At 51.2% G+C, this 16,988-nt stretch overlaps 1 protein-coding gene across 3 annotated transcripts in view; it reads right to left on the bottom strand.

The window, feature by feature from the left end:
- The window catches only part of LTBP2 (latent transforming growth factor beta binding protein 2), a 95,376-nt gene that overhangs the window by 13,830 nt on the left and 64,558 nt on the right, over positions 1-16,988 (bottom strand). For 2 of the 3 annotated variants that reach the window (XM_018082374.2, XM_018082376.2), the window contains exons 9-19: positions 11,300-11,374; positions 7,392-7,514; positions 6,762-6,926; positions 5,698-5,928; positions 5,134-5,156; positions 3,361-3,400; positions 2,866-2,961; positions 1,668-1,793; positions 1,355-1,483; positions 829-948; positions 8-127 (exon numbers count right to left, since the gene is read on the bottom strand). In XM_018082374.2, the coding sequence (XP_017937863.2) occupies positions 8-127; positions 829-948; positions 1,355-1,483; positions 1,668-1,793; positions 2,866-2,961; positions 3,361-3,400; positions 5,134-5,156; positions 5,698-5,928; positions 6,762-6,926; positions 7,392-7,514; positions 11,300-11,374 (1,248 nt within the window). The remainder of the gene's footprint in view (positions 1-7; positions 128-828; positions 949-1,354; positions 1,484-1,667; positions 1,794-2,865; positions 2,962-3,360; positions 3,401-5,133; positions 5,157-5,697; positions 5,929-6,761; positions 6,927-7,391; positions 7,515-11,299; positions 11,375-16,988) is intronic. The other variant, XM_018082375.2, reaches the window with a different exon arrangement.

Below are 16,988 nucleotides of genomic sequence, written 5' to 3' on the forward strand. Positions count from 1 at the left end.
TTCTTACCAATACATCTCCCGTTCCTGGGCTGGTAGCCATCCCCACAGCTGATACACTTGTAGGATCCCAGAGTATTGACACATCTCGCACTGGGGCAAGAGCTGTGATCTGCACACTCGTTGACATCTGCCAAGAAACACACTCCTCTCAGGCTCCCAAAGATAAACAGTGCAGCGTTCTCCAGTGTATCCTCTCCAGCTGGATCCCCAGACTTCCCCTCCAGGGCACAGCGATGCCCAATAGGAGCAGAGATGAGTTTGCTGGGGCTTAGGCAACACTTTCTATGGCCCCACTTATCACTCAGGATCCTACGCCCATGCCTGAGGGCTGACATAAGCCAGCAGCACAACTCACTGCCGAAGGATGTTGTCAAGGCCAGGAATGTGCATGGGCAGAGAAAGGGATCAGAGAACATCTGTGCAGGGCTGTTTCATCACAGCCTTTCATAACTATGATTAGGATGCAACCTCCAACTCAGGAAGTCCTTAAGGCAAGTGCTTTCTGGAGGTCGTTCAGGGGAAGGGAGGGGGGAGCAGCAATCTGTGCATGCCCTGTTTCCTGTACTGCCTCCTGAAATAGCCTCCCACTCTATGATGGAGATGAGCTATTAAAAAAGGGGAATCTTTGATCAGGCACATCCCTCTACCCAGGAGAGCCTGTTCCTTCTGCAGTCAGAGGAGAGGACAGGCAGCCCTTGGGGAGTTGGCAGACCAACATGGGGGTGTCCTACCTCCCTTCCAGGAGGAGGCACCGAGTGATGAGGAAATGAAGTGTTCATGCAGAGGGTGGGTTGGAGGGGCAGGGGAACAGGGGGCAGCAAGCTTCACCTTCACACTGTCCTCTGGGGCTCATGGCAAAGCCCTCCTTGCACTGGCAGTGGTAGGAACCAGGGGTGTTGATGCATCGCTGTCCTCGGCAGATAGAAGGCTGCTCACATTCATCTCGGTCTGGCAATAGACAGGGAGACAGCCCTGAGTCTTCCCCCTCCAACCTCAGGACGGCTGGGTGCAAGTGAGGACCTGCTCCACCTGCATATGGCTCTACCCAAGGGACCAGTGCCAGGACTCTCCTCCATCCCTCATCTGCCCTAGCACTTCCTTGCCACAAAGCAGTGATCAGAGTTGGCATCACAGACTCTTGCCCAGATCATCATGGGCAAGGTCCTGTCCCTGAGCAAGCAGGAGAAGGTAATCCCCATGGATCAAGCTGTCCATGGACAGCTGTGGGAAGGGAGGGTGTGCAGGTGGGCATTTTTGTGTGCACACATATGTGTGTGCACATTCATGACAGAGCATGAGAGAACAGAGAAGCTCTGGGAAGGTGGCAGCCTTGTGCCAGGTGGACACCACTTACCTTTACAGCTCTGCTTGCCCTCCGAGACAGCCAGGGTGTACCCAGAGTAACAAAGGCAGAAATAGGAGCCCACACTATTGATGCAGCGACCTCTTCCAGCACAAGAGTCTTTCAGACACTCATCTTCATCTGTGCCCAGGCAGGGAAGGAAGACAGGTAGTCACCACCTTCAGCTGACTGCCAGCCCCCTGCCAGCCCTGCAGTGCACCAGGTGGGCAGGGGCTCAGCAGAGCTGCCAGAAAACCTTCCCCCAAGAGCCTGAAGGACTGAATAGTCTGTTGAGGCCCAGCTGGCAGAACAGGTGACAACCTACCAATGCAGCGGAGGCGGCTGGGGTCCAAGGTGTAGCCAGGGTGGCACGAACAGCTGTATCCCTCTGGAGTGAGAACACAAGTACCAGCTCCACAGGAGAGGGGTGAAGAGGCACAGCCGCTGACCCCTGGGAGGAGAGAGCATGGAGTTGGGGGCAGCACCAAAAGGTGCACAGAGTTTAGTGTCTGCTTTTTGTCCCCAGTACTGTGCCAGGAGCCTGCTTTTCCCCCTTCTTGGAGAGCAACGCTGAGCCTGCTCATCTGCTTCTTCAGGCAGCCTGTACCTGCAGGGCTGCACAGGAGACACAGCAGACCCTACCACCTCCTACAGCTACTCTGGGCTGAGCCCAGCTGGGATGACCAGTCCCCTGTACTGCACACCTGTACCTTGGCCCCAAATAAGGGTGGTGAGGAAGCCTGCAGCCCCATGCCTTGGCAGCAGAGCCTGGCACCTGTGATGGGGCTCCTTTGGGGTGACAGCAGAGACCTCCTTCCCTGCATCACCCTGCTAAGCAGAGCACGGACGGTAGTGGGAGGGGAGCGGGGCACCACACACCCTTCGGAATCGAGCCAGCCAGGGTTGGGGGGGTAGCCCAACCCCAAACAAAAGGCTATTGAGGAAGATGCATTCCTCAGCAAGGTGCCTCCGCCAGGCCTGCTCCCCAAGGTGCTCCAGCCCCCGGCGCAGGGCAGGGGCCACACTCCCAGACACTTGAGCAACCGTGGAACAACAGCGCCCTTGTTTCCGGCGCAGTAAACAAGCCGCCCCGGGAGCCACATGCCTCCCCGTGTGCTCCCCCTTCCCGATGAGTCAGCTCACGCCACGGGGGGCACGGGGCCAAAGCCACCCGAGCGGGCGTGTGATCCATCCCCGCTCGGCAGGCACTGCTGCGCGGGCAAGGGAGCTGCAGGCAGGGAAGGGCTCAGAGAGCCAAACACCTTACTTCCCATACAGGATCACTCTTTTGTCTCCCCATGGCCGGCCAGCTTTCCCTGCCTGGCAGCAGGTGAGACCAGACTGGGACAACACCCCAGGGTGGTAGGGCAGGGACTCTTCTTTGGGAATTCAAAGGGGGGGGCATGGGAAGACAAGCAGACTGGTGAAGGGAGAGGGCCCCTGGGCAGAGCTTAGGACATCATTTCCCTGTAGTACCAGGCAAAGAGAGGCAGGAAATGCCCAAGAGTGGTGGACACACACACCTGAGCCCTGTGCTGGCACCTGTGTTGGAGCAGCAGCATCCCAGGTGGTGATGGGGCCAGGCTGGGGAGGACCATGCCAGAACTCCTCTTCCTCTGCTGTGGAAGGAGAAGAGAGGTGAGGCAAACAGGCAGAGGTGCATGCCCAAGGTTCACCTGTGCTGGGTGGCCCTGCAACCATAGCCCCAAAAAAGCTCACGGGAAGGGGATGCAGGGTGGTTGCAGCAACACTATCACCTTATTATTTAACACAGTCTCCTCCACCTTGCAGGATATTCATCACCTCCCCACATTCCTACATCTCCACATCAGCCAGCCACCCCAGTGTGACAGGGGTTCTCTGCACTGCCCCACAGCCAGCCCAGCCAGGAGCCCATCCTGCCCACTGGGGGCTTCTATGCAGAGGAGGCAGTTCCCAGTCTCCCCACTCTCCTCCCTTCTCACTGCCCTGTTCTCTTCCCCACAAGCACCCTGCCCTCCCACCAGCCTGGCACTCACCTCTGTGTGTGTCAGGCTCTGCAGTGGCATCAGCAGTGCCCTGAGGGACAGAAATATAGGACTGCCTCAATTCTCATGCATGAAACAGGGATGCAGCATCCCTGAGACATTTTCCCACCCACCTCCTGGCTCCTCTTGTTCCCTAAGAGACCATCCTGGGAGGAGAAGCGTCATGGCTAGGTGCAGCTGGCAGGGCCACTCTGTCCTGAGCACATCATCCTGGGCAAAATACAGCTCCAGGCCATGCCTGGGGGCTGCCCACAGAGAGGCCAAGCCAGCAAACTATACAGGTGAGACCCAAGGCACTGCTACCAGGTAGGTACCTCCCCAAGGTGACCAAGAAGGTCATCCAGGTATGGTAAATACTGTCACTGTCACTGGCAGCTCTGGGGTGCTGAGGACAGCTGCTGCTGAGGACAGCTGCTACTTCTGCCTGCCTCAAGAGTGCTGCCTACTAGAAAGGTGCTTGGTGCTAGAACCTTTTTCTCAGCATCCCCCCCTGGCAAACCTATGGCTGACAAAGGAAATGCTGGAGCACAGCCTGAGTCTCTGCTCCAGGGAGCTTTCCACAATGGATGAACAAAACCAGCAGCTGAGCAACATGAATTCCAGACTAACTCTGTTTCACATTTGGAAGTTTTGGTTCAAATTTCTGCTCTGTCTTGAGATTTCTCACATGCACATGGCAAGTCACTTCATGTCTATGAAGCAGCAACAATGGCAGTGCTATGCTCTCTTTCATAGGGGCTAAAAGTATGTTCTGAGGGATAAGCTGCTATAGCAAGAGGACACAGAGATGCTCAGGAGAGATATGGCTGAACCTCTACTGACAGCAGGGATCAAGAAGCACACATTAAGTGCGACTCACAATAAAGAAAGCCAGTTCTAGAAGAGGCTGGCAGAAAATCAGTCCCCAGGCTGCTCCCATCAGACAGGGTGAATACAGACAAGCCAGTGCAAGAGACTCCTGCCCCGACTGCTTCCCTGATGTTTCTGCTGCACTCACCCCAGCACAGGGAGACCTGCCTGTGAGCTGGGCTTGAGCACAACACTGGGCTCAATGAGAGGAGCATGTCCCAGCAGACTGCAGCAGTTACCCTTATCCTGCTACCCTATCAGCCCTACAGCCAGGCCAGGCTGACAGCAGGGAGTGAGTGCCCAAACCTCAGCTGTGTAAGTACAGCTGATATTCATGGAAGCCAGTGAAAGCAGGGCAAACTTGAATTTGTAGCACAGACTAGAATTTCAAAGCAAAATTCTTCTTGGTGTCCTTTTATAGTGGGCTGGATCCTTTCTGTAATTCACCCTTTTGCTCTTTAGGACTGAGTCCATCGTGGATAAACTCTCCTGTCTAGAGCTTCAAACCTTGTAATATGCAGTGTAGAACTGGCTACAGTCATGTTTAACTCACACACCTGCCTGGTCGAACAGTAAGAGAATGTGAGCAGGAACAGAATCATAGAACAGTTTGGGTTGAAAGGAACTTTAAGGACCATCTAGTTCCATGCCCCTGCCATGAGCAGGGACGCCTCCCACTAGATCAGGTTGCTCAAAGCCTCATCCAATTTGGTCTTGAAAACTTCCAGGGATGGGGCATCCACCACTTCTCTGGGCACCCTGTTCCAGCATCTCACCATCCTCACAGTAAATGAATTTCTTCCTAATATCTAATCTAGTTCTACCCTCTCTTGGTTTATTTTTATGACACTCTGCTTCCTGCCCATCAAGCTACCATTGGATGCACCCAGGTGTAGCAAGACATACCTTACTCACCTGCATGGCAGGAGAAATTTCACCTGGAAAGGGAAAGAGTGCATGGTAAGTAGAGACAAGGCAGATAGGTGTCTTTCTCAAACCCTGGCTGTCCTAACTTCACCCCACCTCTGTGACCCTGCCATTCAGTCCCTCATGCTCCTCCACAAGGCCTTGTTCCCAAAGCCAACACACCTGGACTCCTGGCACTGGGTAGAACCCAGGAGCTTCCACTCCAGCAAGTACTGGCACAAGCATTTGGCCATACTGCCTTCCAGCTGAGCTGGACAAAAGCTCAGGGACTGGAGTGCAGGGCTTGCCATGCAGACCTGAGGTCCTAGTGGAGGCAGCCTGGCCACTCAGCACCAACTGCAAAGATGCAGTTGCAGGAGTCTGAAACACTCAACCTTCTCTCCAAAGGCTTGAAGACATGGTGCCTTATGCCTTAGGAATGCTATAGTCATATAGATATAGAAAGTCTTTATCAACCAGAAATCCATCTGTAGTCTATGACAGGACCTGAGAATTTTTCAACCCTTGCTAAAGGCCCAGATGGAGCTGTTTAAGCAGTAGACCTCACACTACCCTGTCTTGCTGAGGTGCCAGGGTAGGGGAATGCCTCCAGGATGCTCCCACGCAGGCTGTCCTGCAGTTGCTGTCTCCTTGATGTCCAATCTAAAGTCCAGTTGCTGTTTTCCCCTTGCTCTTCCAAGCTAAAGGGCAGCTCTTCAGCCTCTGCCTTCCTCATTGACAGTCGGATATCAGAGCTGGAGTAGGTGTAGCCATGTCCTGCTGGGCAAATCTCCTTGAAGGCCTCTGTAAAGGAAAATAAAATCAAAACTTTAGAGGTCAGAGGTTAGAAGGAAGAGACTGTGGTAGGGATCACCTGGCTTACCACACCCAGACATGATAGTGGTACAGTGGAATAAAGGAGTGAAAATGGACAGGCATGTATGTGAATGCAGGTGCCAGTTTCCCCTATCCTATCATTTCCTGCAATTTCTAAGGGTTAAATCCTTACTGAAACACATCTGGACCGCAGTCGGTGGATACTTCAAGCAGAAGGAATGCGCTCACAGAGCAGGGTGGGTTTCTAATAGGCATTCCCAGACCCCAAAAACTAAATCTCTTCCCATGGTAAGTACTGCTAGGAAGGGATCATGCCACAGGAAGGTCCAAGCTGAGCAAGGGAGAAGATAAAAGTGAACCCAGGGTACCTCTAGGCTGAGCGCTTTGCACGTCACTCAAGATATTCTGCACAAACCACCTGAAAATTTTTCTGATCCCTGAGGATTTTGGTGCTTTACCCTCCACTCGACCTCATGCTGAGATAAACCGAACTCATCTTCACTTGGCTTTCTTCCCAGTAGAAGATGTATGAGAGAAAAGAGCTGTCGAATAAAGCTAGGCACAGACATGGCTGTGCTCTCCCTCTGGCACAGCCACTCCCTCTGGAGTGGTTTTCCATCAGGGATTTCTGTATCTTCCCAGTATTATCAGGTCTGCATCCTGGGTACTGCATCCTGCTGTACCCATCTCACAGACAGCATTTGCACTGCTCAGCTCTGGGTCCTGCAGCTGTCTGTGTTCAGGCAAACCCAGACCGCAGTCTAACCAAAGGAGGCAAAGCCAATGCGGGCACGTCTCACCTGAGCCAGGCATAGGGCATTCCTCGCAGTTCTCCCCCCAGCCCTTGCCGACACGGCTGCAGCAGCAGATCTGCTGGGTGATGCGGTGGGAGAGGGGAAGGGTGCACACGCCTCCGGCTGCTGAGCGGTAACACAGCCCCTGCTCCATCGACACTGCTTTGTCCGCTGAAACACAACAGCAGTGTCAGTGCCAGAGGTTAAGCTCTGTGCTCTCCAAAGAAAGAATGGGGGGAACACACCTCTCCCTCCTGCCCCTTTCTCTGCCTGTGCCTCCCATCCTGCTCGAGGGCTGCCCTGACTTCTCTCCAGAACAACCCCTGGCCATCAACCATCAGGCCTTTCACCCAGCAGTGTCAGCCCCAAGTAAATCCAGCTCCTGTGGGAGTTCTCTCATCCCAGGAGGGTGTGTCCTCCACTACCACACCACAGGCACATTCCCTCCAGCCACTGCAGGGACCATGTGAAGTCCATAGAGAAGGATAACGCAAGATTGGTACCCATTCTGCACACAAGTGCAGAACAGCACAACTCAACTACATTTGCAGATGTGAAGCACACTGCAGCATCCACTCAGCCATGGTTTCCCGCTCAGGTCCCTTCCCAAACTGGTGAGTTCCCTGGAGCACTTACAGATGCAATGGCTACGGGATGGGTCTAGCATGGTGCCAGGCTTGCAGGTGCAACGAAAGCTGCCGCGGGTGTTCACACACTCGGCATCTTTGCACAGGCCCTGCATCAAGCACTCGTTGATATCTGTGGAGAGGAGAGAGCTTTGTGAGATGTGAGGAAGCTGAGGATGAACTAAACCCCCTCCCTAAGCAGTGCCTCCCATTCAGGTGCTGCAGACCAAGGGGGTCTCAGCTGGGCTGGTGTCTAAGGCAGCCTCTGCACCAAACAGCATGGTGGGGACCTCTGTGGTGACAGTAGTCCCACATCTGCAGTGCAGAGCTTGCTCACTGCAGCTGCAGGAGTGGCTTGTAGATGACTGCTCTGCTTCACGGTCCTTGTGGAAAACATACGTGGCCCCTACGGTGAACCACCCTGTTAGGGTCATTTGTACAGCCATCATGGCTGTTGTTTGCAAGCCAGGAATGATGAGTCCTGTTCTTTCTCCTGATTTCTGGTCCTGCTTGTATGGAGCCATCATCCATGGATGATCCTTGTTAAGAAACTCAGTGCCAGCATGCAGGGAGAGCAGTGACTGATCCCATCCAGAGGGAGAAGGATGTTGGCTAGGCTGTGGCTCACTGCATCTTCTTCTAGGAACAGGTTGAGCAAGTAGGAAGTTGCCAAGCTCAAGACCTGCCTCAAGCTCTGCCACTGACCCTGATTCAGCATGCATCAGACACAGTCTTTGGGAAGGAAGGTGGGTTTATCCCAGGGAAACACCATTAGGCTCACTCATTTGGCCTGCAGTAAAGACTTTCCTTCAGCACATGTAGGAACGTATGAGCTAAGCCAGAGAAGACAGAGATTGGCAAAAGGTACATAAACGGGAGCTGAGGGCAATTTTCAGGTGGAGAGTGAAGAGGAAGCCCTCCTCATGAACTGATGTAGCATTAAATCTTCACTAAACAGCTTGGCCCAGAAAAGTAAAATGCTGATGAACTGTGCTGTGTCAGGAGGCACAAGCAGTGCAGGAAGAGTCGAACGAGAGCACAGAGTGGCAGGAGTGGGATGAACCTCAACACTGCTCTGGGACAAACCACAGGAACACATACTACAAGCTAAGAGGTGGGAGGAGGCAGTGGGAGGGACCTGGGCACACTCACTGCTCACAGGACAGCTGTGAGCTGCCAAGATGTGACACTAGGCAGCATCATGCCAAACATTTTCCAAAGACACAGGGCAGTCCCAATGGCAGTGAACAAGGCCCTGGTGACCTCAGGTGCCCTGAGAGCACACAGTGGTGCTCTAGAGACTGGCTGAAGATGGAAGAGGTGGAAGACACAGGAACAGCTTTCCCAGCACTACCTTATTCCTCAGAGTCAAAGCATCACTGCTTGGTGGAAAGAGGATGTCTCAGCCAGCTATGACAGCTGAAGTTCAGACTTACTGACCTGAGAAGTCCTCCTCAGTCCTGTGCTCTTAAACTCCCTCATTCATCCCACCAGCTGCCCCATACACATTTGAGACATATAAGGGCCAAGAAGACCAAGCCAGAGGCTAAGTCAATGAGAAGTATCAACGCTACAGGAATCTGCAGCAGGCCAGGGAGGAGTAGGATTTGGCTGCACAATGCAGTGGTTTCCTGCTCTGTACCAAGCACAGGACAGAGTTCCTGAGAACAACCAGTGGCCAGACTCCAAATAAGCTGGGAACTCCACTCAGAGAAGACACTAGGGCTCTCCAGAGGAGCCTCACAGCTCATCCCTGTCACTCCCCAGCATGGTCAGAGTGTTATGTTGTTTCGACACACCAACTGGACAAAGCGGTTGTCTCCATATAAGCAAAGGGCTTGAAGGGATTGGAGTAATGAGCGCACAAAACAAACAAGCACCAAGGGCTAGGTTTTATAGGCTTAATTCAAAACAGGGCCACATCCCAGCCTTAGTCTAACCCCATCTATTCTGCTGTCAGAAAAGGACCCACCCACAGTGGAAGTTCCCACTGGGAACAGAAGCAGTCAGGTGCACTCAGAACTATGCACTCCTACCCCCTGCAGCATGCCAGGGCCAGGGCTAGCCCACAAGAAGAGGCCTCAGGGACCCCAAAGTGAGATCTGTATGCTCTTTCAGCTGCTTCTTCCCACCCTGCACAAGCCAGTGTTCCTCAGAAAAAGTCATACTGAGTCAGGCAGCCTGTGGTGGAAAGGTTCAGGCTGGTTTACCCTGGTACTTGGTGAGCAGAAAGGACCCCAGTCAGCAACAGATACCAAATATATATATGGACTCCAAGGACATATGGATGTATGGACACCGAGGTGCCAGTGTGTGGTCCACATTATCCCTTCCAGTTCCATTCTTCCTGCTGGTTCCAGCAGCACTGAGAGGTTCCCTGGCTGGATCTGCCAGGCACTCTCAACTCAGACTCCTTGCAGCCTTGTTCCTGCCCAATGGGATGCAGCAAGAAAAGGAAAGGAAAGAAGATCCTGCAGAGATGAACCATTTCTTCCTCTGCTGGAAGGCACCAAAGACAACCCTCTCTGTCCATACTGAACAGAAGAAAGTGGGCTTCTGCCAGGGCCATCCTCCAGTCAACAGTACTTTGACAACAGCCTGCAAAGCCAGGTAGTTTCCCCTCCTACCTGGCCTGGCAAAAGGCCTGTGTAGCCTCTCCTACATCTATCAGCCCAAATGCTCCCTCTGGGCCCTGAAGTGAGGTACTGGGCTTCCTGGCAGACATCCCACTGCAACAGCAGAGACAGGAAAAATCCTGAAGGCAGTAGTGTCTGCAGAACAGTACTTATCCAGCCCAGCTTACGAAGGAGCACACAGAGGCACGAATTCCTGGTTCATGCTTTTTCCAGTGGAAAAACATCTTCCTACCCAAATCTGTACTGCCATCTCCCTCTGCTCCTCTGAGCTTCTCCCTGCTCCAGAAGGGGCACAAATCCAGAGCAGGCACTTCAGGTCTCTGCTTGCTGACACGAGTCTCTCCAGCTGCTCTGCTCCTCCAATTTGATGTCTCCTAGTAGCTCCTCATAACACATGTAGCACTGTCTGTGGCCACATAAAGGGATGAGATCTGAGCACCAAGGAGAACAGATGTTGTTGTGTTGTCGAAAGTTCTCCCCTAGGACAATGTGGGGAGGTTGAATCATTAATTAAGTAAGCATGGTGGAAAGTCCCAGCTAAAAGAGATGAGTCACTGGATTGCCAGCCCTGGGTTTGCACGGCCAGGGACCTGGCTCCCTGCTGCATTTGAGAGATGACACCTCTCAGTTTATCACGAATCAGAAGAAGAGAACCACAAAATTATTCTTCAGTCAGAGCATGGAAAAACACAAGCAGTGTGGATCCAAGAGATGCCAAATAAACATGAACCAGAGAGCAAAGCGGAAAGATGGTGCCTTCCTCATATGGAACTGAGGGACCATGGAAGGGAGAAATGGATCAATCCTGGCAGCATGGGGCAGGCAAGGCAGCCTTGCAGCATGGACTAATGACACACTCAGAATAGAAAGAATTGCTTTTATGGCACTCACCCACTTGTAAATGAACAACTGGACAAGCTGACAACCTTCACAAATATTTTTAGGCAAGAGAATTTCTGTTGCTTCAGACCACAGAAGAAGTGTTTTTACACTCATACTTAGCAGAGCACAAACATGAGTCCTTACTGCAGTAGTAGGGCTTAACAGGTGAGTTTTTTTGTGCTGGCGCAGCTATGTGCTGACTGTGTTTATCAGCTGAGTCATGTAATCCAGTGATACCTGATTTTCTTTCACTCTTGACGAAAGGACAGAGATTTTTACAAGCCATGTTTTTGCAGATCTATATCAGGGAGTTAGATAATTGTATTTTACTTGTGTAGATAATTACAACTCTGACAGGGGATGTGGGAAGGAGAGAGAGAGATGAAAGCAGCATCCTTACCTTGGCAGTGGCTCTGGTTCAGCCTCTTATATCCTTGGGGACATTCCACCTGCCCATTCTCAATCACAGGGCGTGCTGGGAAGAAAAGCAAACAGTGTGGGACATTGGCAGTAGAACCAGCCACCAGCATCCTCCCTTCTCTCTGCCCTCCTTGCAGAGGGGAAAAAGTCTGCCCTAGGTCTGCCTCTGATGACTCCCAGGGCAGAGGGAAAGGTGGGAGCAGCCACATTTCTCATGCAGTGTCTTATGCTGCTTGACAAGTGCCAACCTGTTGACCCAGAGGTGCTGTCTCTACTTTATATCTATCACTGTCTCACTTCAGCTACTTCTAGGTTAGCCCGGATAGCCAGGTGGCACATGACAAGGAGGATCAGAGTGAAAGGAATGGCTGAGGTCATTGAGAAGCTGCTGAAATAATAGCTCACAGCCTGTTTATTATATTTCCCCCTTTTTCTGCTGCATGTGATTTCCTGCCCCAATCCCTCTTGTCAAAGAAAAATTCAAATTGCTGCTTAAAATAGTTTTGTGGGTTTCAAAATGGCCTATAACACACACAATTAAATCTCTCCAAAATTTTTAAAGGCAAGTAAAATGTGACCCATAAATTCCAAGGAAGTAAAATTTAGGCACTGTACTTTGGAGCAAGGAAAAGGGAGTCCAGGAGTGGATGAGTTGGGAAGTGAGTAAGCATGGGGTGGGGTAGGAAGAAGGGTGCCTTGTCTAAGCTTGGGATTTTCCCAGGGTGGGGTTTCTTCTCCGTTTTCCAGATCTTACACTTGGGAACAAGACGTGCATGCAACCGCTAAGTGACTGTCCCTCTGTATTCCCACCACTCTTAATTCCTCCTGCCCAGCATCAGTAGCTCACTCCCTGGTGTCATACGTGGAAAGGCCTCCATGGCAACAGTCATACTGAGGGTCTGGCAGATTCCTAATGCATTGCAGCTTTCAAGAACCAGGGGCAAATTGAGACCATCCTTACAGCAGGAAATGGTTGGTAAGTGTCACAGGTGACAGCGGGTCTGTCAGCACCTTGGCACATACTGACGAAGCAATAGATGTTGACCAGATCAAAGTGTACCCCTGAGATGGACTGAAAGAGAGGACTGAAAATGGAGGCCCTGATCCTGACAACATACTGATGCATCCTGAAGAAGCTGTCCTGTGGGAACAGAGAACACTGTCTCATGAGAACAGGAGCACTGTCTCATGAGAACAAGGACCTGTTTTGAACGAGAGTGGTTGGGAAGAACATCAACATGAGAGAAAAATAAGAGCAAGTGCTCGGGACTGTTGTGGGAAAGAACTGGGTTGTTTTGAGAAAGAGCAAACTTTTTGTGAGAAAGTAGAGTTTAGAAAATGCACCTATTAGCTGTAAGAATTCTGGTGTGAAAGTTTGAACTGTCCTATCCGTGTGCATTACGTGTGTTCAAAAACTGTACTTAAGGGGCTGCGCAGCAGCCCCGGGTGGCTGTCCCTGCTTTTTCCTTGGAATAAACTTTGCTGGAACCTTTTTCGTGTCGCTTTGGCCGTTCCGACATTATCAGCGACAGGTAAGAGCCTGCAAAGTTTAAGTACACAAACAACACTCTGGGGGCAGAGAACAGGTATGTCCATAACTCTTTGTCCTCGACACTTGAACCTTATAAAGCAACTTAAAGCCATTCTAGGACAGTTCTTGAAAGGCAAACGTTAGGGACCAGCCTCCTAGGATAAAGGCACTTAGGAAATAAAAGACATGAGAACAAGCTATTACCAGCCTGTACCAGGAAGAAGAACAGAAAGCCTGGGTTCCTCAGGTACATTAAATGAAGCTATAAGGTTCTCTGTATGCAGATTGACCCTTAGTGACTGAACGAATGACAAAGACCAAAAAAAATCTATTTATCCCCTTTAACAGTTCAATCATGAATTGTAAGCTAACAAATATCTGGATGTTAGGGACAAAGGAGCTACTGGCGATACTGGGAATCGCTGGGCACATTTCTAGCCTTCTGGGAAGGTAAAAGCAACCTCTGGCTTATGGGCTTCAAGCTCAGCACCCTGGTGGGATTCCAGGTACTCACACACCACAGCCTGTGGGCTCGAGGCTGCCGACAGGCATTAACTGTGCTTGGAAGCATCTGCCAACCTCAGCACAGTGTGATAACAGATGCTCAAATGAAGCAGCATTGTTATGTGTGAGCTCTCTGAGAGGAAGCCAAGCATGCTGGAGATCAAACAGTGATGACATGCATCAGAGCTGTGCTCCCTCTCTGAAAAGCCTTTGCGGAGAAACAGATACTGCAGCATCCCTCCACCAGATGCTGCCAGGAAGAGATCAAGGCAGAAAATGCCAGTGGTGGGTGGGTGAGTGTGCAGGTCTGTGCCACCTCAGCACTCATATGACTCCAGTTTGCAGAAACCTGCAACTTACTACTTCAGCAAATCACTTGTGAAGCTATGGACAAATGCCTTAACTTTGCAAAGAAACCCATGTTCCCTGCAAAGAATAACTGGAATGTAATGTGAGCAGATCTCTCTGTACCAAGGGGAACTAAGACATTTCTCAAGTAGTGGATGGAGGCTGCTCTCTTTCTGTCAGGACCTGGCCACAAGGGAAGACAGGGTGTGGCTACAGGAGGGTGTAAGCTATTAACTCTCAGCTCTGTACTTGGTTTCTTGAGTAGAGGACCACTTCCTTCCACAAGCTCTGATGTTACTGAACTACACTAGAGATGGCTAAAACTGCCTGAAAGAAACAACCTAGGACACCTGAGTTTCCTGCAAAGGCGATCAACATCCAACCTTCTCTCATGCAATTGGCAGGAGTGACAGACTGACTTAGGAGGTTATTCCTCTGGAACCCAGCAGAGGGAAAAAGCTGATCTGATGATCAGAGAGGATAGAAATCTGTCAACATTCAGAGATGGGGGTCCCAGACTCCTGTATCTGTCTGTCTGTCTACACTCTCTCCAGGAAGGGTTCTCCCAGAGCCTGAGGCTAGGGATGGAGCAGCTGAGCTGCATCTGTCAGGCAGAGGGACTTCAGGCTTGCTGAGGGCAGGGAATCCTGGTTTCTGATTGAAGGTCATTGATTGGTGATTGAAGGTGATTTCAGAGCCGTGCCTCCGGGGTACTTCAGCCCTGTGGGTGCTGTGCCAAAGCAATGTGCTCACCAGGTACTTGCACATAGGGACTGCCTCTCCATTCTCCTCATTGCTCCCTCCAGCTCTTCTACCACCCACTGATACTTTCTGCAAGCTCTGCAGGCACTGGGCATCCCTGTCAGGGCCAGGCTTGCACAAAGGAACGTGCATGCAACATGCTCACAAACTCAGGAAGGAGGTGAGTGAGAAGCATCTACAGCCCAGGACTTCCACCAGCACCTTTGTTCCTAGCTAGAAAAATACTCAAGCAGAGCATAATAGGAGGGAAACGAATGCATGGAAATTGAGCAGAGGGATTTTGTAGCCTAGCCGGATGACCTTTAAGCAGCTAGGCTAGTTTTGCATCATTTCCCAGGAGAAAAGGTTTTACCCCAGAGTCCAGGCTCCCCAAACACTGTTTGAAGAAGCTCAGGGTGATGGTGCAGTGGAAAACTTCTACTAGTGGTGGTAACCACAACAGAGTGAAGTGAGCCAATGTTTGTAGGATGAGATAATACATTCATTAGTCCAGCCAATATCACTTTGTTAAAAGGGGAAGAGGCAAACCTGCAGTCAGATGAGAAGTGAGGAAATGCCCAGCTGCTGAAAGCCCATTTTTTTCAACTCTTTCCATCTATCATACTAAAGTCATTTGCGATACAAAACTAAGCCCTCTAGTTCTACTCGTGGTCAGTAAAGATCTTCACAGTGAAAAAGATGCTTGAAGGAAAAAGATTCTGGTAATTCCTAATTGCCTTTCGATGTTTCAACGGAGAGATCCTCATTCTGCTCCCACAGTGGCTTCCAGCTGGGACAAGATACCTCTGTACCTAAAAACCCCCACTGTTGCAACAACGTGCTGCTGTATGCTGATACCACAATGCTACACATGAATGATGAGCAAAACAAGCACTGTGCAGAACAAGGCAGTCCTGAAAATGCTGTGCTTTCCCAGGTTAAGCATTGCTCTCTGTGGTACTGGCACAACCTTGCAGAAGTTTCAACTTCTTTTGCCACCTCCAGGCCTTCTTTACCGTCCTGGACAGACTCCCGGTGGTACATGGTAACAGTGGCAAAACCAACCCCCTCCATAGCCTCCTTCCCATATTTCCAGGGTTTTTTCCCTGTATCCTCCCCAGTCTGTTCACAGGAGCAGACCAAGGGGTTGATTTTCAAGGGGCTTCCTGTGGCTGTTTCAATGCCTGCAGGCACAGCGCAGGGAGCGTGCAGCTTGCAGAGCCACTCGGTATTTCTGATGATGACAGCTCCATGGTTAAGCTGCCACCCCTCTCACAGTGGGAGGTCCGTTTGGGGTGTGCTGCGGATGCCAAGCCAGACATTGCAAGATCCAACTTTCCAGTGAAATTCAAACTTTTCTCCAGGACAAAAAACTTGAAAAAACATGAGGAGTGGGAATAAAAACAAAACAATAGCCTTCAAAGACTTGTTTCTTAATGCAGTTAAAACCCATAAGCAGGAAGAGAGAAAGCAGTGCAGGAAGATCTGCACTGAGCAACACAAGTGGGTGCACAGCCCAGCCCATGCTCAGACTGACTGTAGCTGGAAATAGGGGGCCAGGAGCACTGAAAAATCAGGACCTGGAAGATACAGGTTTACTCCTGCACCCAGAAAGTCTCCCAAACCTGAAGAGAAAGGTGAGACTTGTAGCTTTTGGGCAGTACTGGAGACAGTGTTCATCACTGGTTTGGGCTTCTCTTGCAGTGCTGCTGGTTGCCGAGGTGTATAGTCTCACGGTAAGGGAGGAGGTAGAAGAGCAGGACTGTGAACCCCTCTGGGCAGAACTCTCTGCTACTAGTTTCCTTTATCCCCATGTGCCTGAGAAGGGCCAAGCCTTCAGGGACACCAGTGTCCAAATCCACACCTGCCACAGGGTCTGTGTCGACCTGCAGCTCTCGTCTTGCTGGGTTTAGTTTCCATGGACCATCTCTTATCCTTGTTCCAACATATTCTTCTCCACAGACCACTGTATACCCCAAAATAATGCATGGTCTGGCAGGCAAGCAGGAGTAGCTCTGCCCGGCAGTGTGCCTGCTACTAGCCCCACATCCTGAGCTTGCTACAGGACAGGATTTTACTTCAGTGCAGGTTTCTCACCAGCACTGCTTAAACACACTGCTGGTCCCTGAGCTTCCTTCCAGACACATCCAAGTGTCTCTACTTCAGCTGCTTCCTCAGCCTCCAATTCCCCTTTCCTACTATCACCCTTCTCCAAGTTTTACTTTCCAGCTCCAATTTGCTCCTATCATTCTGTTCTAGCCTTTCAGTGTGTGCTCCACTGCTTCCTCCAAGAAATAAAGCCGTGTGAGGGTCATTGGATGTCTCCATTTGATTTATTCTATCTTGCAACACAACACATTTCATCCAGCCAGCTCTAACCACAGCTGAAGGACTGCAGCCTCACGACAGTATGCAGGTGTCCTGCCACCCTCCAGGGCCTTGCCTCTGGCTCATCTCTTTCTTTCATGGGTTGGATGACAGCCTTTGCTCCAGCAGCTCAAGGAGCAAGCTCTTGGTTCTCCCCCTTCTCCCAAGGCTGTCTCTG

Source organism: Manacus vitellinus, unplaced genomic scaffold (assembly GCF_001715985.3).
Source record: "Manacus vitellinus isolate BGI_N305 unplaced genomic scaffold, ASM171598v3 scaffold_6_pilon, whole genome shotgun sequence".
NCBI lineage: Eukaryota > Metazoa > Chordata > Aves > Passeriformes > Pipridae > Manacus > Manacus vitellinus.